The 20681-nt window shown below is 49.3% G+C and overlaps 1 protein-coding gene across 17 annotated transcripts in view; it reads left to right on the forward strand.

Moving 5' to 3' along the window:
- Positions 1-20681, forward strand: part of RAPGEF1 (Rap guanine nucleotide exchange factor 1) — a 106003-nt gene that overhangs the window by 61937 nt on the left and 23385 nt on the right. For 10 of the 17 annotated variants that reach the window (XM_080927107.1, XM_080927104.1, XM_080927110.1 and 7 more), the window contains 7 exons: positions 6109-6197; positions 6732-6881; positions 7286-7406; positions 7792-7975; positions 8877-9353; positions 13934-14136; positions 16020-16175. In XM_080927107.1, coding sequence (XP_080783233.1) covers positions 6109-6197; positions 6732-6881; positions 7286-7406; positions 7792-7975; positions 8877-9353; positions 13934-14136; positions 16020-16175 — 1380 coding nt within the window. The remainder of the gene's footprint in view (positions 1-6108; positions 6198-6731; positions 6882-7285; positions 7407-7791; positions 7976-8876; positions 9354-13933; positions 14137-16019; positions 16176-20681) is intronic. The other 7 variants (XM_080927102.1, XM_080927103.1, XM_080927097.1 and 4 more) reach the window with 2 other exon arrangements.

Here is a 20681-nt window from a genome sequence, read left to right on the forward strand (position 1 = left end):
TATGGACTCATGACAGCAGGGCTATGCTGGTTGGCAGAAGGAACGTTTGAGTGAAAAATTGCTCATTTCTCAATGTGACCCTGGGGGATGGGAGCGCACACGTACAGCCTGTAGAACTTGAACATGCCAGTGCCTGAGAGCAAATTACTTCTTCACAGATTTGTTTTCTTGTTTTTTGGGGTTTTTTTTTTTTTTTGTTGTTGTTGTTGTTGTTGTTGTTTGTTTGTTTCTTTTTCTTTCTTTCTTTTAAGTAGTTTAGCCAAAACAGGGTAAGGAGAAGGCTCAGCAATGTGGAAAGCAGAGCCAGGAGAATCTGCCAGAAACTCTCAGGCCAGTGAGCCTTGAGTATATATAGATACAGTATGGTGGCAGAAATAATAGAGAGACTCTGCCTCAGAGAAAACAGATTCTGAAAAGTTGTCCTCTGACCTGTACACACATGACCTTGCAGGTGAGCATGCACATGCATGTGTACACTCGGGTGCAGACAGATGCACAAGCACACTAGCCCACAGACAGATACTTCAGTAGGTAAGGAACTCTATTCTATGAGGTGTTATGACAGGACTACACACAGAGATGAATGACAGGGGCACAGGCCTGGCCTTGGAGAGCTTCAGGTTACATAAAAGCAAGCTGCATGCCACGGCAAGGAGTGTTCATGCTAATGCAGGGACAAGGAAGTCAGAGAAACATCCCAGGAGGAGTCTAGTCAGCTGGCATGTGTTACTAGAAGCTTCTAGAGAGCATCAGTCAAGGAGTGAGATTGGTCAGCATGGGCATTTACGGTTAGTATCTTACAGTAAAGTTAATGGCACTATTTTACACTGCCCAACTTTATGCTTGTAACAGCCTTCTGACTGAGGCAGACACCTTCACTGATGGGCCAGCCAAGGTTCAGTGGCAAGCTTATGATTCTCACACATGCCTGCTGGGCCTACACACTTAGTCACCCTCAGCTGCCCTGTCCTGGGAGATTTAACCCAAAGGATCCTCCTCAGTCACACTTCCTAACAAGGACACCTCATAAGCCTGTGTCCTGGTGTGTGAGCCAGCCCCCCTCAACTGGGAGTGCCAGGAGTATGCAAGCACAACCTCTTTAGCTGGCTGTCCTTATCCTACTTGGAAGAGAAACTCTGCATTCCTTCAGAGTGACTCACCACCCCTCTAGGAGCTCATTCAGTTGTTAAATGAAGTTGTTTGGGGTGGGGTTGGGAGTTAAAACTCAAAACTTGTCTGAAAGGCAGATAATTTTGGTATTGTTCCTAAGTGACCACTGTCCTCTGCAGTGTAAATCTTCACATAAATGCCACTGATGAGCTGTGTGACCTTGGACAAGTGGCTCCTGAGATTCTTGAATGCCCTGAGTGTGAGGAGAGGTCAGGTCTGAAATACTGGCAAGCATTGGGTAGCCAGCAGGCAGGTGAACACTGGTCAGTGTGACAACTTTCTCTAGAGTAGTTCACATTCACATCTCCCTCTAGGGCAGCTCACATCTTCTGTACTGTGCCAGTTAAATGCCCTTTAACTTCTCCTCTAACATGGCACCTTTTGTCTTCAGAAATGTCAGGAACGGGCCCTTGTATCCCTAGCCTTCAGCCACTCATACAGACTAAAATGTTATAATTTAAAATAATAATATGGGCTAGAGAATAGTTCAGGGCCTAAGAATACACCCTGCTCTTCTGGAGGGTCCATATTCTGTTCTCTAGCATTTGTATTAGGTGGCTCACTCCATTCTCTTGATCTCCGTGGGCACCTGCACACTCACACAGATACATACAGAAAAAACTTGTAATGCTTTCTTCTACTGAAAGCCTTAGGGAATCCCACAGCTTTGTCACTTGACCAGCACCTTCAGGCCTGCCCTTGCATAGCAGGCTCAGAGGTTTTCCAAGGATAGCAGCCAGGCCAGAAAACTCAAACAAGCAAAAGCTTTTAAAGATAGAACTTTTACAGCTGGTGAGATGGCTCAGCAGTAATGAGTTTTTGCCTCCAAACCTGACCTGATCTGACCCTTAGAACACATATGGTGGAAAGAGAGATCCAGCTCCCTCAGACTGTCCTCTGACCTCCATGTGGGAACTATGGCATATGCATCTGCTTGCACACACAATCAACCCATCAACACAAAAATGTTTAGATATAAAACTTTTGGAAAGATTGGGAGATGGCACAATTGCAAAGTACTTGTCACGTAAACATGTAGACCTGAGTTTGGATCTCAAGCACCCATGGTTAAAAAATAAATGAATAAATAAGTAGGCATAGCAACATGTACCCATGATCCTTGTACTGAGAGAGGCAGACATAGGCAATTCTGGTTTCTTGTTGATGAGATAAATGGTCTAGCCACATTAGCAAAGTCCCAGTGCAAGAGAAGACCCAACCTTTGGCCTCCATACATGACACAAAATTAAAATGATTTTCATATGTAAAGTTCAGAGATAGACAAAGGCTAGTGAGAGATTTTCTCAAGGATGCTTCTAACTCCCCTTTTCTAGGACAGCCAGGACTACATAGAGACTTTGTCTCAAAAACACAAAGCAAAACAACAAAGACACTCTGGGGCTGGATACTCCTGTGATCAAGTCCTGTAGCTCCTGTCATAGGAATCCACTCCAGTCCCTATAGGCCAGGTTGTTCCTAACATGTCAGACTAGAACCGACGACCCTCTCCCAAGGTATGTGAAGAACTAGAGGGTGGCACTGAGCTTGGTGTGTAGCTGCAGACTTCCTGTGTGTGCCCTGGCACTGCACCCAGAGAATAGAGTCAGAGACTGGGGGGGTGATAGACAGGGTCTGGGCTGCAGCTGTGGTACTTCCAGTGGAGAAGGCCCCCTCTGTGGGAGCCCAGGGAACACTATTCACCATGCTGTCCTTGGGGTTCTTGATGCCAGGACTATCACAGCAGTGTGGGCCCCTCTGCCAGGCAGGTCTTTGTATCATTCTGGGAGAAAATGGAGAGTAAGTGGGGACCAAGACATTCACATTCAGAGCTGTGTGTTTTTTGTCGTGGCCAGTATGAACACATTGAGCATCTGAACGGAGGTTTGAGTTCTTAGGAAAATCATCTCCAAATGAGTTTTTGACTTTTGAAAACTGATTTTCATGAACTGAACATTGGCCTCATGTACTGCTATTGGCAGAAGAGTCCAGAACCCTCTTTTCTAACTGACCTTGTAACTTGGGGCTCTAACAGTTAACTTAAAACACTGTCTTTGAGAAACCCTGCCTTTCAGAGATTTGACTTTCGAAAGGTACTGGGCCCTGGCTTATTCACAGGTGGTGAGCATTCATTGAGACCAAGATATTGGAAGTACCTAGATGGAAGAGGTTTCTAGAGCCTTCTGTGTGTGATCATTAAGACAAGTTGAGACCAAAGCCCTTCTGTTTGGGCAGGAAGATTGGCAGAGAAAGAAAAGCTGCCCGCCCCTTTCCCAGCCTTCACTGTGTCATAATGTGGTCTTGGAATTTCAGGGCACAATTGCAAGTGTGTGCTTGTCATCCCAGGACCCTGTAGCTATCCATCGTTCATCAGCTGAGGTCAGGAGGAACTGGAATGTGTTGTGTGTCAGCAGGTGCAAATGCACAGGCTTCTCTCGTTCCTTTGCCCTCCTTGCTGGAGTTAGCTTGGCTCGCCATGCAGCACACATCTGCATTGCAGAAAGATTGAGAACTCAAGGCTTCTGAGTCACTTGGGTCTGACACTTTGATCCCAGCCAAAGCTTGGGGTTTTCAAGGGAGCTGCCTTGACCACTCCTGCCCGCTCCTCTAGTGAGTGAGTACAGAAGCATCCTCCCTCCAGCCGCCTTCGCTTTGCAACCCTCTAACACTTGTGTTCTGAATTGTGGCAACAGGTAGAAAGCCCCTTCCTGGGCTAGCCTAAGCCTCTCAAGGATCTTACCTCTCACGTAGCTCCAAGAACAGAATAGGCCAAGCCTGGATCTGGTTCTATGGACATTCCTCTCATGGTTTGGGGGAGGTAGTTTTCTTTAATCTATGTCCATTTTCAAAAAATTAGAAGATACAATTAAAAAAATAAATTAAATTAAAAAAAAAAAACAGAGGTTTTGATCTTGTTTCCAAAATTTACAGTGTACCCCAACAAAGCAGGTAAGGCTTTTCTGTGACTTTGTTCCTACTGTGACTTTATTATTACTGACTTCAGACCCTTGATGGGTCTGTCACATCTGCATACTTGGTACTTGTAGTGAGTGTTTAACTGTGGGCTGTTGAACAGTCTCATCTTACCTGTGGTGACATCCTCTGTAGCTGAGCTTTTGCATTCAACCATGACATTTTCCTCAGATAGAATCCTCCTAACAGATACTTGAGGCTTTTGATATATAGCAGTAGGTCATTCACTGGACCATTCCCTGCTGCCCAGAGCAACACCCCATTCTCACTGCTATGATCCTGCCCCACCCCACCCTGTGTCTGCAAGTTTTATTTTGTTGCCATCAAACTTGAATAGCTCTCGTGGTCATGACACCTCTCGCCTCTGCAAAACTCTTCTTTAATAATATTTCTTTTTGTATGTTTATCTTTTTTCATAGTTTTTATGTTGTCAAAGAAACTGCTTTGACAAATGCTGGTTCTTAGCCTCTGCATCCTCATAGGTGATGTGTGCTCTTCCCTCAAGCACACAGACTATCACCAGCGCAGAGAGCAGCAAAATACCAGAACACTGCTCAGCAGTCAAAAAGAGCAGACCCGGACTCCCCAAGAAGGTAGATTACTGAGGCAGGTGGGGGTAGGCAAGAATAGAATGGTGGTTGCCAGGGGCAGCTGGAAAGTGAGGGACTGTGCAGGTATAGAATTTCTGTCCTAACGCAGTGTTAAGGACCACACATGTACTCACGCACTTAGAGTAGGTGAATTTTGTGGTATATGAATTCTACCTCCTGATTTTGAAAAATGAAGCTATAGTGATGGTTCATTTTGTAAAGTACTTCCCACACAGTCCTGTCCATAGTTGAACCCCCCACAGTGCACAGAAAAGCCAGGTGTGCGGCTCTAACTGTAATCCCAGCACTAGGGAATCAGGGGACAGATGGATCTCTAGAGCACCCTGGCCAGCCAGCCTCAGCTACTCAGTGATCTTCAGGTGCTAGTAAGAGACCCTGTCCCAAAAAAGAAAGTGAGGGCTCCTGAGAAACAAAGCCCAAGATCAATATCTGGTCTCCACCTGCACATGTGAGCATACAGCCATGAGTGTGTTACACACACACACACACACACACACAGCAGGTCCGTTTCTATGGAGTCCATGGGACAGCACTGTAATGTACAGTGTCCACACTACGAGGCCCATGTGCGCCCATCCTGGGAGCCCACAGCAACGCAGAACAGAAAGTACAGAGTGCTTGCTGAGCTAGCAGAGGGAGGAAGGGGTGAGAGTGGGCTTCACACCCGAGATGGTGTTTACACTGTGGAGCATAGTGTGCACCTGGGAAAAATCATTACAGTGATCTGGAGTGGTTGTGCTTGCCTTTAATCTCAGCACTTCTACATTGAGAGACTCTGTCTCAGAAAAAAGGTGATGGAATTAGATGAAGGTGTCCCAGCTGGGAAGCTGTGCCCCTGATCTGCCCTCTTTTCTGCTGTTTTCAAAGTACCAGTTTTTAAATTTTTTTTCAAAGCCATTTCTCTGCTTTGAGAAGATCACATGACCTTCACTCTCTTAAGTCCATTGACAAGGCTCTCAGCCAGTCCACTGGGGCTCCAGTTCCTGCCTCAGCTAAGCCAGTACACTTGGGGAAAACACTAAAAGCCAGAAGCCTGATGGCTAAGTGTGCCATTGTGCATAACATGACAGCTTAGGGAACCAAAAGTGTCTGCGGCCCTCCCCAGACTGCACAGGGATACAAGTTTCTAATGTTCATCTAAACACCTGACTTGCCATTTCCCTTTTCAAGAGGAAGTACACCGTGCTGTTGAAACTTTGTAGCATGCTGCTATGGTATTTTTAGAGGGAAAGAAGAGGCATGTCAGGTACTGTGCAGACCACCCTGCGTGGGAAATGTGGGGGCACAAATGTGGGACTTGAAGCCCTTCCTCTTGTTAAAGGTACAGTGGTGCCATCCCCTCTCTTCTCCCTCACAGGAGCTGGTGAGGCTAACCATTGAGAAGCAGGGACGACCATCACCAACAAGCCCAGTGAAGCCCAGTTCCCCAGCCAACAAGTCTGATGGGTAAGTCTGAGCAGACTCCTTGGTCCCAGTGGGACTTTGGAACTGAGCCCACACTTGACACAGAAGGGAGCCAGGCAAGCAGTAGAGCATTGGAGAAGCTGTGGCAGCCCAGTCCCCTGTCTGGTGATTAGTTCTGGTGAGTACCTGGTACTTGAGAATATGTACTTCACATAAGCCCCAGAGTGCCTTGCACTTCCCAAGACCGCCTGGGCAGCAGGCATGGAAGAAAGTGGTTCTCAGCCTCTGGTTCTGCCCCAGGCAACGCCACTGCAGCATAAGCTCTCAAAGGCTGAGGAGGGCTAGTGGACAGCTTTACTATTTTTGCATTAGTTTCGAGAACTGGCCCACGTTAAATATGTGACACATTATTTTAGAGCAGCCCAGTAGCTGGTCAGTGATGAAACTCCATGGGAACTCCAAAACTGTGCCTGGGGCTCCTTCTCTACCCCATCATTCCCTTAGCCCTCCCCCTCACTCTCAGGAGCCACATGTGCTCTGACTATGTGTGATCCCTAGTTCTTGCCATTTCTCCAGCCAGCCTGAGCTCCCTCTGACAGACCGAGAAATGGAGATTCTGAACAAAACAAGTGTGTCACCATCCACTGAACTGCTCCCAGACTCCACCAGTGAAGAGGTCGCACCTCCCAAACCCCCTTTACCTGGCATCCGGGTGGTTGATAACAGGTAATTCTAAACTCTTTTGAATTTAGCTTTTTTTTTCTAGCACCTCCCTGTTTATGTGGGCGTCGACGGTAGACTGAGCAGAATGCTGCTGTACCTGGGTAAATGCCTGGCACTGTTACAAAGAACGCCTCTGGGGGCCGGGCGCTGGGCCTGGGCCCTCGCACAGACTCTGCTCTTTCAGCTTGCCTTAGGTCTCTGTCCAGTAAAAACCAGTCATGATTACTATGGAAGGGAAAGAATCTTTTTTGGTTCTGGTCTTTGGGCATTTATAGAGTGATTTACAAGAGGAGAACAGGAGGCAGTGAAAGTATGAAAAAGCTTTATTCATGTCCTGTTCCCTAAACCTATTCTAAAGCACTCTTGATTATGATGTACAGTGTGCCTGAATTTTCTGTCTCTTCTAGTCCACCAGCATTACCACCCAAGAAAAGGCAGTCTGCTCCATCCCCTACCCGGGTGGCTGTGGTCGCCCCCATGAGTCGGGCCACCAGCGGCTCCAGTTTGCCTGTTGGAATCAATAGGCAGGTAATGAAGTCCTGTTTTCTGTTGGTTGGGGAGGAGGACTAAAATTGGAGTTTGAGGATTGTGTCCTAATGCTGAAAGTCACCTGGCAGTCTTTAGAACCACTATTATTCACATCTAGACACTTGTAGGAGGGCAAACTATAGCCATCCCCCTCCGTCCCCCATTGACATGGGCAGTAGACAAACCTTGGTCATCTCCCAAGGACGTCCCTGTCGAAACACTCCCACACTCACTCCTCCTAGTTCCTTTCCTGTCTTATCCTGATCAAAGATGGCCTCTGAACTGGGCAGGGTTTTCTCTGGGCTAGTGGGCATGGCAGTTGCTTGTCTCTGGTCTCTGCTGTCTTTCCCAAGGATGACTTAAGTTCTTTTCCATTCTTCCCAAGGACTTTGATGTTGAATGTTATACCCAGAGGCGCCTGTCGGGAGGCAGCCGCTCCTGCGGTGGTGAATCTCCTCGCCTGTCCCCCTGCAGCAGTACAGGCAAACTCAGCCGGTCAGACGAGCAGCTGTCCTCCCTAGACAGGGATAGTGGGCAGTGCTCACGGAATACAAGCTGTGAAACACTAGGTAAGCCATTACAACCCTCCTCCCTCCAGAGCTCCCTGGGGTCCTTTGATTCTGGGATCCAGTCAGCTGATTCCCAAGCATTAGCTAGATGATCTTAGTCAAATTCTTTAAAATCCAGCCTCAGTCTCCTCGGTCTTCGTCTCAAAATGAAGATGGTGTCTGCTCAGGAAGAGTTTGCACATGTATGAAATAACAGTGATATATATACACACACACACACACACATATACACATAGCACATAGCAGATGTTCAGGCAGTTAACCTGGCCATGTACAGCTAACTCATCATGTACACATATAAAGATCTGAGGGAGTGAGCTCCTGAAGGTACTGACAGAGGTTGAAAGCATGAACAGCCTCCTGTCCTTGTCAGGCACCACTGTCCAAGGTCAGCAAGGTTCCTGTTCGAGGAGGCTGACCTATGAAGAATAGATAATATGGACAGTTGGGAGCACCAGTGGGCCTCAGATGAACGAGGAGACATTGCTCTGATGGAGTAGCCTAGAGCTAGTGAAACTCATTCATTAATGGATTCTGGTGCGTGGATGAACTCTGAGGCCAAGGACATGCTGCTTTCTTAGGTATGGTAAAAAGGACGGGAGAAGATAGGTATTACATATTCTTAAGCCCTATACTTAGGAAGTAGAGGCAGGGGGATTTGTGAGTCTTAGGCCAGCCTGGTCTACAGAGAATTTCAAGCCAGACAGGACTACATAGTGAGACCATGTCTTAAAAACAAACAAAAATGTAGTCTTCTACATTTTATGCCAGATAAAGACTATCTGGTTAAGGAGAAGCCCCTAGGAGAGGCCAAACATAAAGGAGGCAGATGGAGCAGAGCAGGTGGGGTGATGGCTCTGGAGGCTTACACCTAATGGGTGTTTCCTGTATGGTTTTGCAGATCACTATGACCCTGACTATGAATTCCTCCAGCAAGACCTCTCCAATGTAGACCAGACCCCTCCACAGGCGGCCTGTAGCCTCAGCCCACTGCCAGAGTCCATGGGGGAATCTGGGCCTCCATTTCTTGGCCACCCTTTCCAGCTGCCTCTGGGCAGCTGTCCCCAGGAGGGACAGCAGACAGACACTCCACCTGCCCTTCCTGAGAAGAAGCGTAGGAGTGCAGTCTCCCAGACCACGGACAGTTCTGGCTGCAGGGTGTCCTATGAGCGACACCCCTCACAGTATGACAACATCTCGGAAGATGACCTGCAGAACCCAGTCCAGCCCGTGTCCTACCCGCCCTTTGCTGCTATCCTGCCCTTTCAGCAGGGAGCTTCTTCCGCCCCTGTTGAGTTTGTGGGTGATTTCAGTGTTTCTGGGTCAGCGGGTGACCCAGAGAAGCCACCTCCTCTACCAGAGAAGAAAAACAAACACAGTAAGTTCTCTGCACTCTCTGCAAGCACATTTTGTAACCCTCAACAGTACTATATTTTGCTTAGCCCAAACCAGAGACCAAAATCAAGCCCGTGTCTTTCATATAGGACAGGCTCATAGGTACATGTGGATGTGTCCAGGGGCCCAATGTTATCATTACTCATGGTCCTCGAAAGTCTAATTTGCTCACCTCTCCTCTGTGGTCTTTGAAATCTCAGGCCTGATGTTTCCAGGTATCTCTCCTCTACAAATGCAACCCACTGGCCCTTTTGACCTGAACACTAGTTACAAAGGCAACTGACTATCATGGCATTCAGACCCAAGTGGTGGCAAAGGCACCAGAGTGTCATGGCACACAGCAGCACTGCTATACACAATGAAATAGACCTTTGTGTATAACCAGAGCCTGTCTAGCCTCGGAGGGATGTCCCGATGTGGACATGGTACTCACGGTGACCTAGATCAGAGCTTGCGGGCCGGAGGCCTGAGGTCAGCTCTTGGACTAGATGCTCTAATAGATAGATGTTGTTAGGCTGGGTGGATCTTGAAGGTGGAATGCTTGTATTGTGGACAGTTTCCAACTGTAAGTTTGCCATAGCATTACTAAGTAACCTTCTGGACATTTTATCTTTTGTCTTCCCTCTCCAATTGCTCCACATGGAAAACTCGCAGGCCACACTGCCCCACCCTCTCCCTCACTTCACTAACACTGTTCTCAGATTTCCCCTGGCAGTACAGATGTCACCATTTTGATGTGTGTGGCCCAACAGCCCAACTGTCTTCTAACCTTGGGGACCTGAAACTAAATATGCACTTCAACAACCTAATAAGTAAGGGCTTTCTACTCCCCAAAGAAGACCTGCCTCATTATACCCAGCAGAGCCATCTCAGGACCAGAGCAGCCTAGTTTGTAACCACACCCCCAACACCCAAGATGTCTCATAGCTTTGTGATGGCCTTACTAGGGTGGTCCCCAGCCTCAGAGAGGACTGGTCTACAAACTAATGATGTCATTCCATGTATCCTGTAAGCTAGCTTATTATAGACCAAGCTCTGTGGAAAGAACACTCAGCAGTTGGGAACAGATCTTTCCGGACTTCTCCTCTCCTCCTCCTCTGATATCTGTTGATATCAGAGCACTATCAACATTGGGGAGGGGGTACCTGCTTTCTTGTCAAAGGAGTCCTACGGACTAGGGTGTAGAACAGGATGCTCTATGCCAGATGAGTGGTGACGCCTCCTGCTTGCTCCTCTTAGGACGAGTGTGGTCCGAAGCCCCCAGCAGAGCCTGCAGAGAGGGTGGTGGCAGACAGGGAGAGCAAGGCCATTGCTCTGTTCATCTCAAGTGGCTGAAAATGGTTTTTGTTTGGTTGGTTGTTTTTTTTTTTTGTTTGTTTGGGGTTTTTTTTAGTTTTTGGTTTTTGTGTGGCAGGAAAAGCCACTGAAGCTCTGTCCTGCTATGGCTAAAGCACCTTCTCTTGCAGAGTCCTGAGGGCAGCCAAGGGTTCAAGGTGATGACTCTGAGTGGAAGCTTATGTAGTTAGTTTTCCAGGCCAGGCCTCAGAACAGCAGGTGAGAAGCAGTGTAAGTTTGAGCCTGCCCAGGCCTGAGCACACCCAAGCCCAGGAGGAAGCTTTGTTCTCCATCCTTAAGACCTACTGTGTTTTCAACAAAGGTCTTCCTCCCCACCCCCCATGAAGGGGTCATCTTTGTTCAGTGAACGAGCCTCGAACTTGAAGCACCCTGAGCTGACTCCTGCTCCAGAGTCTGCCCTTCACTCCCATAGAGGTCAATGGGAGAGCTCCGTGTGTGAGCCAATGGGAAACTACATAGAAGTGCTTTGGAGAAAAGGAGGAATGAATATCAACCCTTATACTTGGCACGTTCTCACTAAGGGGTGCCCTAACATCACTTCTTGTTAAGGGTAGCTGTGGGAGTACCTGAACACTGTAGGGTACTGATATTCTCAGAGCCCATGTCTGAAGAAGTGTGTGCAGCTAAGCATTCCCAGCTTTGATGGCTCCTCAGGCATTTGAGTCACTGCCCAATATGGAAAAAAAGTCCTGGGAGGGAGAACTTCACTGCTGTTTTTCTGTGTGTAGCTGGCAGGTCTCTACTGGGACCTCAGCATCAAGAGGTTTTAAAGTCCTGGGGAGACCAGCTTGATGGCACAGGTAGAGAAGTTGCTTGGCCCTTCCAGAAAGCTATGGTGGGGCTAGGGTCACCTAGCATTGCTGTGGGGATTGAGGGGCAGTGGGAGCACTTCTCTTCCATGTTCAGCCGTGGTGAACACAGCCATGATCTGTCAGTGCACAGCAGAGCCAACAAGTTCTGTATTCTGTGAAATAAACACAGCCACCTTCCTTTCAGCAAAAACACCAGGAGGACCTGCCAAGAGTCCTTTGCCAACACTTTAGGCCCCACACAGGGTGCCAGGGACAGGTGCACTCTCTGCCTTCTAACTAGTGGTCTTTTGGGGTGTGACCTAAGGAGAAAGTTTTTGCCTGGAAGATGCTGTCCCTGTTTCTGTCACACATTGACCTAGGTCCTTCTGTCCTAAGCCTAGGACCAAAGCCTAGGCTCCTTTTCTTCACAGTTCTCAATTTTGCCCTCTCGCTGAGTGAACTGATATTCAGTCCTAACTAAGTATGTCCTTCTCTCTACCAGCCCTTCCATGTATGTAGGGAGGGTTCTAGTGCCCTAGGGTAGAGATGGATGGAAGGCCATCGTTGATTTCTCTCTGCTCTCAGGGCAGCATTCACACCTCTAAGCATAATGCTCTAGAACTCTAGCTCTGTGGGCAATGAGGCCCAGGTTACTCAGGAACAGACCACCTTGGGAGGTTGCTGGTCCTGCACCTGCCTTTGGAGAGGTGGAGAGGATGAGGTCATGACATGTGGCAGCTGGACTTTGTTCCTCTGGCTTCTCAACTCCCCAGGCACATGAGGACCCTGCTGTTGTTGACTGCCACCCTGCTAAGGCAAAGAGGCTGGCCTGCCAGGCAGACAGGTTGTGACAGGCAGCTTAGCTGGGAGATATCAGCTTAGCCTCCTGTGCAAGGGGCATCTGTAGCAGGGGCAGAACAGATGTTTCAGTTAGGGTCTGTGTACTTTCTCCCTCACCCTCTGTCCCTCTTGCTGGCCTGGCCTGTTGTCTCTTCAGATAGAAACAGTGAGCTGACAAGTCCCTAGAGGTACTTGCTGGAAACATGTTTCATTCACCCATTCTACAAACATTGATGGAATCAGACATAGGTCCTGACCTGCTAGAGCTTCAGGCCTTACAGCGAAGGCCGTAGTGAATCCTGCTCCATCTGTGTTTAAGGCCCTGTCCACATCACTTATCCCCCACTACAACTCCCTTAGATTCCCGTCACTGAACAGACTTAGCGTCATTTCCAGTTACTCTGTGATGTGAGTCAGGCCCACATAACTTCCAAGTGGAGCCCTGCTGTGGGTGGTTCCTGGTGCTCAGAATAAAGCCTGCTGCAGGCAGCCTCTCTGGAATGCAGCCCAGCCTTCCTTCCCTGATTGCGTACAAGCTGTACTCTGCCCAACCTTTCTACTTTCCCCAGTCTTAGGCCTTTGTATCACCTGTGGACTAGGGTAGAAGCTCTTGTCCCATCCTCAGGTCATCCTTCCATATTCTAAAGCAGCACCCCACAGCCATCACACTTTTTCTTTCTCTGTGAGGCAACTACACCGTGTGTGTGTGTGTGTGTGTGTGTGTGTGTGTGTGTGTGTGTGTGTGTGTCTGTGTGTCTGTGTGTGTCTGTGTGTGTCTGTGTCTGTATCTGTCTGTGTGTCTATGTGTCTGTCTGTCTGTGTCTGTGTGTGTCTGTGTGTTCTGTTGACCCAATGAGAGTATGAACCCCCCCATAAGGCAGAGGATTCACCTTGCTGGTCCTGTGTACTCCCAGCATCTGTGCCCATGCCTGCATATATAGTGCATCCTCAACAAACAGTGAGTAAAGGCCATAGACTGCTAGATATAAACTGTAGGGAGAGACAAGAGGGAAAACGGTAAGAAGGCTGTGGATGGGGAGCCCCAGGCACAGTAGGTCAATGGTAAGATGGAAAAATCGGGAGCCCTATGCGTGTTCATTATTTGGTCCAAAATAATACAGATAAGACTAAGCCCAAGGACAGGCTGAAGCTGAATAGTCCCAAAGAGCCTTGGGACTGTTCCCCATCTGTGGAAACCCCCAATACCTGTGCAGGAAGGGAGCAAAGTGTCCTTTGTGCTTTCTCTATACAGAACCTTATGTTTGCAGAGCCGTTTTAGGCTCACAACATTGAATGGAAAGTACAGAAATTTCCCATATTACAACCTCCCCCAGCGTCAGTAGCCCTGGTAGATATCAGTTACAGTGGGAAAACGTGACAGTCATCACATCCACAGCCTGCCATGCACAGGAGGGTTCTATAAGTGTGACCAGCTGGGTGATGGCACGTGTCCACCTTTATAGTAACACCCAGAGTAGCATTTCTGCTCCTCGGGGCCCTGAGAGCGTGAGAGCTGGTGGGGACAGCTCCGTGGGCTCTACACTGGTGAGAGAACAGCAGCCCCCTCTGTCCACAGTGCTGGCCTACATGCAGCTGCTGGAGGACTACTCAGAGCCACAGCCCTCCATGTTCTACCAGACACCGCAGAGTGAGCACATCTACCAGCAGAAGAACAAAATGCTCATGGAGGTCTACGGCTTCAGTGACTCCTTCTGCGGTAGTGACTCCACGCAGGATCTGGCCCCTCCACCCGCTTTGCCTCCCAAGCAGCGGCAGCTGGTAAGCAGTTCCCCATCTGTGTCTTTGGCATGGCTGCAGGTGACCAGACCTTCCAGTTCTAGCAGGCCTACAAGAACTAGAGCGGTCCTTCTGGGACCAGGTTGAACCTGCTTTTCATCAACATGGTGGAACCCTAGACTTAGGTGTATTCAAGTCACTGAATCCCACTTGGTGCCTCCACTTCTTTCCCAGATACTCAGCAGCAGTCTATCACCCACACTGCAATCTCCCCACCCTGGGTACAAAGGGCCTCTTGCAGAACAGCCTGTGTAACTGGGCCAGACTTATTTCACTCAGAATGTTTGATTTTCTGCTGACAGTCTCTGTGCCTTCCCTTTCTTCTTGGCTCTAACATAGACCTCATAGACAGGAGGGACTCAATCAAAGCACAGAGCACTGTCTGTGTAGCCATCTGTGCGCTTGACTTCCATAATGGGCCTAACTGTATGGAGTGACTTCCATGCCATCCCTGGCCCCTGAAGCAGGACAACTTTAGACAGAGCCATTTTGTGCTATACCCCAGCAGTGGTCTTTGCATGCCTCTGCAATGGGTCCTGCAAAGCTATCTCACTCCGCAGGGCTGCAGAGCACTGAACCTGCCACTGCTCCCAACTTGCTGCAGACATTGGTGGGTTCAAGGTCAGATTCTCTGGGCTAGCCAGACTGCAGAGGGGAGGTCCTAACCTTTGCAGAGCTGTGTGGGCTGCTTTGCTACCTTGCTGGCCAGTCCAGTCTCTGGCAAGAAAAAAGAAGTGTGTGTTGAGCTAAAAACTGTTTTCTGTGCATTGTGAATAAGTGAGCCCTGTTTACCTAGGACTTAGCATAGCTTCAGGTTTCTGAGTTGTTCAGCCTTCATAGGCCATAGCCAGCTAGCTCAGTAGGCATTTGCTTCTGCAAAGAAGCTCTCAGCTGACCGAGGCAGCCTCTTTTAGAGATGAAAGGTTGAGCTGAGATCCAGAACCTGGGGACCCAGCCCTGTCTGTGATACTAAATGGGGTCTAAACCACTGTGTTTGTTTCCCAAAAGGTCATCTTTATGGGAACAGAAATGCTGACCCAAGGGACCACTGCTGACAGCTCCTTAGTGAGGTTGCTCCTCCATGACCTGACAGTTTCCCTGGGCATCTTTATAGTGAGAAGTCCATAGATTCTGAACAGCTAGAGGCAGATTCCTTACACAAATGTAGGACAGAACCATTCCAAGTGCATAACATGAGGCATTCTGTCCCATCATACAGCAGGATGAAGAGAGATCAGCCAGTTAGGGACCTCCCCAAACAGGTTAGGTTCACACAGTTCTCCCCACAGTTCCTGATATCCCCACTGTTTATAAAGAGAGACTGGGAACTAGAAGAACTTATTCCCAGGCCATGGCTATCCAAAGACCTAGAAACCAGCTCCAGGTGAGCCCTGACCAACCACAGGACAGGCTGTGCCAGTTGCTGGTTGTGTCCTATCTCTAGCACACAAATTCAGGAGCTGTGCACATACAGTGACAGGCAGGACTTGTAGTGCTCTATGCATGGCACTATGTACACACAAGGTGCGAGAGACCCCAGTTTCAAGGACCCTGACCTCCAAGCTCTCTAAGAAATGCCCAAGGCCAGTAGGTGGGCTCTAATGGGGCCCAGATTCAAGCACAGGTAGACTGCCTGGGGTCTGAGCTCTGAATCCAGGATGACCACACAGGTCTACCAGCTCTGAAGAGTTCAGGGTTCTAGGTCAGCCCGGCCATAAGGCTGTATAGCAGGGCCTCTCACTTAGGCAGCCATCCCTTGTGGGATACCCCCGAGCGGTATTTGTTAGACTCCACAGCTATACTGCCTGTGCTGACCATTCTCTGCTTTCTCCTCCTCCCTGCCTTCTATTTCGCCCTCTGCCCAGCAGGCCTCCTATGCTGCTTCTTCCTTCTCTGTCTCCTACTGTGTCCAGCAAACTAAAGTGGCCTTCACTCCCGAGGACGGCAGTGCCGCTCAGGGCCTCAGTGTATCCGTGTCTAACTCCTTTCTCAACCGGCACGGCAGCTTGCCTGTGCCCTCGGTGAGTCACCCCCTGCTCTTCCTCACTTGGAAACTCGTACAGTCAGTGCTTAAAGCCTGTGCTCCTGGACGCTGCTGCTGTCACCAGTCTGTGCCCGCAGATCCCTGCCTGTCTGTCTGCAGAAAGAATCTGAATACTTGCTTCCCTGGGCCTTGGGAACTGTGGTTAGGGGTTCGGGAGTGGGGGTGTGGGCCAACCTGCCTGGAGCATGGCACTGGTACAGAGCACAGCTGTTTCTGCTGTTGTGTTCTGCTCTCCCAGGGGCCTGTGTCTGGACTAAAGAGGGAACAGTCTTCATATAGGAAACAAGGCAAAGAGAAGCAGGTAACCAGGTGCAAGAGCAGTGGTTGAATGCCTTTGCTTACCTCATGCTGTGTTAACAACTACCCCAGAGTCCTGTGGCTTAAAGCAGTAACCCTTTGTCTTTGCTCAGGACTCAAGTTAGGGGGTGGCTTGTGACTCTGTCCCGGCAGACATCTTTGGGAGCTAGGACAGTTGGGCTAGTTTGTCACCACTGTCAGGCTGGTCTAGGCTTGTTCTTGTAGCAGCTGGCAGGGTTTCAAGGCAACAAATGGAAAAGTGTCAGGTGCCCTGACTCAGGGTCAACACGTGGCAGCTACTCAGTAGGATCACAAGGATCACTGTTTGTGGGGGAAGGGGAAGGGAACCCTGCTCCTGAGGGGAGGGCTGCCTGTCACCCTGACACAGGACAGTGTGGAGAGGGCTAGACCAGTCTGTAGACAGCTCAGTGGTGACACACAAGGAGACCCCGGGCTTTCTGAAGTCTGTATCTGCCCAGAGCCAAAGCAGCTACCTTTACTCCTGTGATCTCAGTTGAGGCTCAGGGGAAAAGAATGGAGCCAAGTTCACTCTTTTGAAAGCAGCTTAGCTTAAGTATTTATTGGCTTCTCCGTGGCCCTCACAGTGTGACTGAGAGAACTATATCACCACATAAAGCACCATACGCATGGGAGGTGGAGAAACTGTCAGTGCCCTTGAGGTCTGGCTTTGGTCTCACCCTGGGCTCAGGAGTGGGGCACATTGCTGTTGCCACCACTCCTCAGCTCCCCCATGAAAAGCTTGGATAGGTGACCATAAGACCTGCCCAGGCTCCCAGTTTGGTTTTATGTGCTGTCTACCTTTGCCTGGGGTTTGCAGTTCAATGCCCATGGCCTCCAGGAGGACCTTGTAGTCCCTTCTCATGGTGCTTAGCAGTGCTGGGTATATGGGACAGGCTGAGTCACCTCTGCCCTAACACACAAATAGCTTCCCCAGAAGCCACCTCTAGCAGTCTCCTTCCATAGACCTTGCAGAGCATGGTTTTATTAAGAACCAAGACAATCCTGGTTGTTGACTGTTAATTCACAAACATACACATATACACCTAAGAATTTCTCCTTGTTCCTTCTGAGCTGTTAGCAGAGGACTGTGGGTGAACTGGGCTGTTTGCTACAGAATTGCAGACAAGGACATTTTCTTAGGTTTGTGTCTGAGTGTGTCACTATTGTGGAATGTTAAGGCATCTTACATTTGTGACTCTGTATTCTTAGCTCTAGCTCCAGGAAAGAGCCCAAGGGCCCACACTAAAAGGATGTTATTTCAATAAAAGGGAAGTGTTGTAGGGAAGAGTCTCGGGAACCATGATAACAGTTTAAATGCTTGAAGTGTGTGTCAGCTTAGAGGTCGAACCCCCATGGAGTGATTCAGTGTTTTCCCAACTCTACACAGTTTCTGGGTGATTCTAAGAGGAGCTTAGAGCAGTTTTATCAGAGCAGGGTTAGCTGGAAGGATAAAAGTGGGCAGCCACACACCTGGGAGAGGCTCCTGGTTCAGTATGGAGTCAGATATGCTGAGGGACTGGGCTAAAGCAAGGTGTGACACTAGAATACACAGCAGAGAGACATGGGGAGAGAGAAGCTGCTCAGCAAATAGCTTAAAGGACAAAAGACAAAGACAGGCAAATATTTCAAAGCCAAGGCCTTGCTTCAGGGATGGTAGCCAGGAGCCCAGGAGCCATTCAGAGCATGAGCACTGGGACTGAGTCACAGGTCCCAAGAGTGCGATTCCAGCTGTCCCAGGTTTCCACAGGGCCACACCCAGGAAAAGCAGGCCTAGCCTTTCTTTATTCAGTGGGGGGCCCTTGGTGTTGGTTGAGCCTGGAAGTTGGTTCCTAGCCTGCCCACAGCATCCCGTGTTTTCCTGATGTGGATTTTGCTCCTGAAGACTTTGAACAGCAGCCAAGAAAATTGTGTCTTTGGGGTCATTTAAACTTGTTTGGTACTGAAAAAAGTGAGGGGGAGACTAAAGAAAGAAAGATGACAAGTTAGGAGTAGCCTTTGCTGAGGCCCAGGATGCTGCTGCCTGGCCCTCCTAACCGTGCCTCATCTTGCCACAGACCTGCTGTGTCCAAGCCTGAGATGTAGCCTTCCCCAAGCTGCCAAGCTACTTGAGCCTTCAAATGCTGTACCAGGCACTTCTTCCTGTCCTAGACTCTCCCTCCGTGGCTTTCCAGGCTCTGCCATCCTGTGAGCTACTTAGGGTGTCCTCACTGTCACTCAGCTCTGGAACTGCCCACCTTGCTCCCAGCTCTCCCCATACCTGTGTCCCAGCCATCCTGTTGCGTGTCTCTTCTTTGTCCTGAACAGTATGAGTTGGGTCCATATGTACATTGCCCTTAAGCAATACTGACAGCATTCAGACACTTGATGGCCACAAGGGTGGTCAATCCCTGTGTATGCTGTGGAGTGGGCAGTGGAGAATTGCCTCTCCCATCTCCCAGACTGTCTTGGGCCTCCTCTCTTTCCTAGCAGCCATTCCAAATGCTGCCACCAAGACCTGTCAGGATGCTAGACTATGGACTGGGTTCTTTCCCATCTGATTCTAGATAAGTAAAATAACTAGCTGGTTTCACTTTGAGAGGCTACGTTTAAATGCCCACAATGATGCTTATGATTTAAAACAAAAAAACTTTGAAATATGAAAGAAGCTAAATGTAGCCAAGTTGTGGTGATGTACGTATGCTTTTAATCCCAGTACTCCAGAGGCAGAGGCAGGTGGCTCTCTCTGAGTCCAAGCCAGCATGGTCTACAGAGCAAATTCTAGGACACCCAGGGCTACACAGAGAAACCCTGTCTTGAATCCCTCACCCTGCCCCCCAGAAAAGAAAGCTAAGTGTCACCATGGGCCCCAGTGTTTTGAAAAGGGCTGTACAGCAGCTGCTTTCTCAATGTGGACTTAGACAGTCCTTTCTTTCTCTGAGCTGCCAGATCCAGGCATTGAGGCACCACACATGTGTCCTTCAGAAAACCTAGGCCTCTTATAAACATTTGGCTTCTGTGCTCGGGCCAGAGATGCAGCCAGAGCCCTCTCCTGACATGTACGGCTGGCTCCTTAACCCCACCAATATGCCCATGTCTCTCCTGGCCATGAACTATCCCTGAAAATTCACCCAAAGCTGCCACAGACACCATGGGCATACCACCTCTAAAAACCAAACAGGAACCAGAAAGAGAGAGAACGGGGGAGTAGGGTGGACCAGAGAGTTATGCTTATGACGGGGCTTGAAGACAGGCTCAGGCAGCTTGGTGTCACTCCAGCCACCCTCACTTGGTACATACCATCTTGTCTTTACTCACTCCTTGGCCTAAGCAAAGCTAAATCACACACAGGAGAGGAAGGGATTTGGGGTGGGGGTGAGGGGTAGGACCCACTGGCCCAGAGCCAGAGAGGTGTTGCTCAGGGCCACTTCCCTGCTGGCTTGTTCCCTGGGCTTGCCTGGCTTCCTGAGTTTCCATGAAAGGTTTCTTGCATTGTTAGTTAGCATCAGGAGGGTTTCCCTTAGAGGGGAGGGAGTGCCTGTTCTGTGAAAAGCTACTTTAAAAGCAGTCTGTCTACTGCCTTGAGTATGGCAGCATATACCCCAGGGTCCCTAACTACTTTTACACAGACTTCTATCTACCACTAGGCTCTGAGTTCCAAGCCACCATGTAGCAGGTGGTGAGTATCCACTCCTGATTTGCCTGACCATTTTTTCTCTTCTGGTCTGTGACTGGCTCTACAAACACCCTGTGTGCCCCATATTCATCACCCACAGAGCCCCAGGTCCTCGTGCTATGAGAAAGCCTTTCACTTGGAGCTGGTACATTTCTCCTCTCTGCTGCCTCAGTCATGCCCTGCTTTGCTCCACCAGTGCCTTCTGTGGTAAAATGTTCCATTCCTGCAGCACCAGGACAATACCCACATAGTCTTCTGAGGCCCCAGCCAGCCCTTGAAATAAGCCATGTGCCCTGTAGTAACTCACCTTACGCTTTTCTGTCCTCATGGAAGCCCGGGCTACTGCAGGCCTGAGCAGCCCGAGTGCACGGACAGACTATACCCTGCTCTGCACTTCACTGTAAAGCCTCCTAGAAGGGTGGATAGATCCTGTGCACCAGCACTTCTCTCAAGCTTCTCCCCTGAGGAGAGCCCCAGTGTATACATTCCCAGCTCAGGGAAGGTAGGACAAGG

Source organism: Micromys minutus, assembly GCF_963924665.1.
Source record: "Micromys minutus genome assembly, chromosome: 13".
NCBI classification, from domain to species: domain Eukaryota; kingdom Metazoa; phylum Chordata; class Mammalia; order Rodentia; family Muridae; genus Micromys; species Micromys minutus.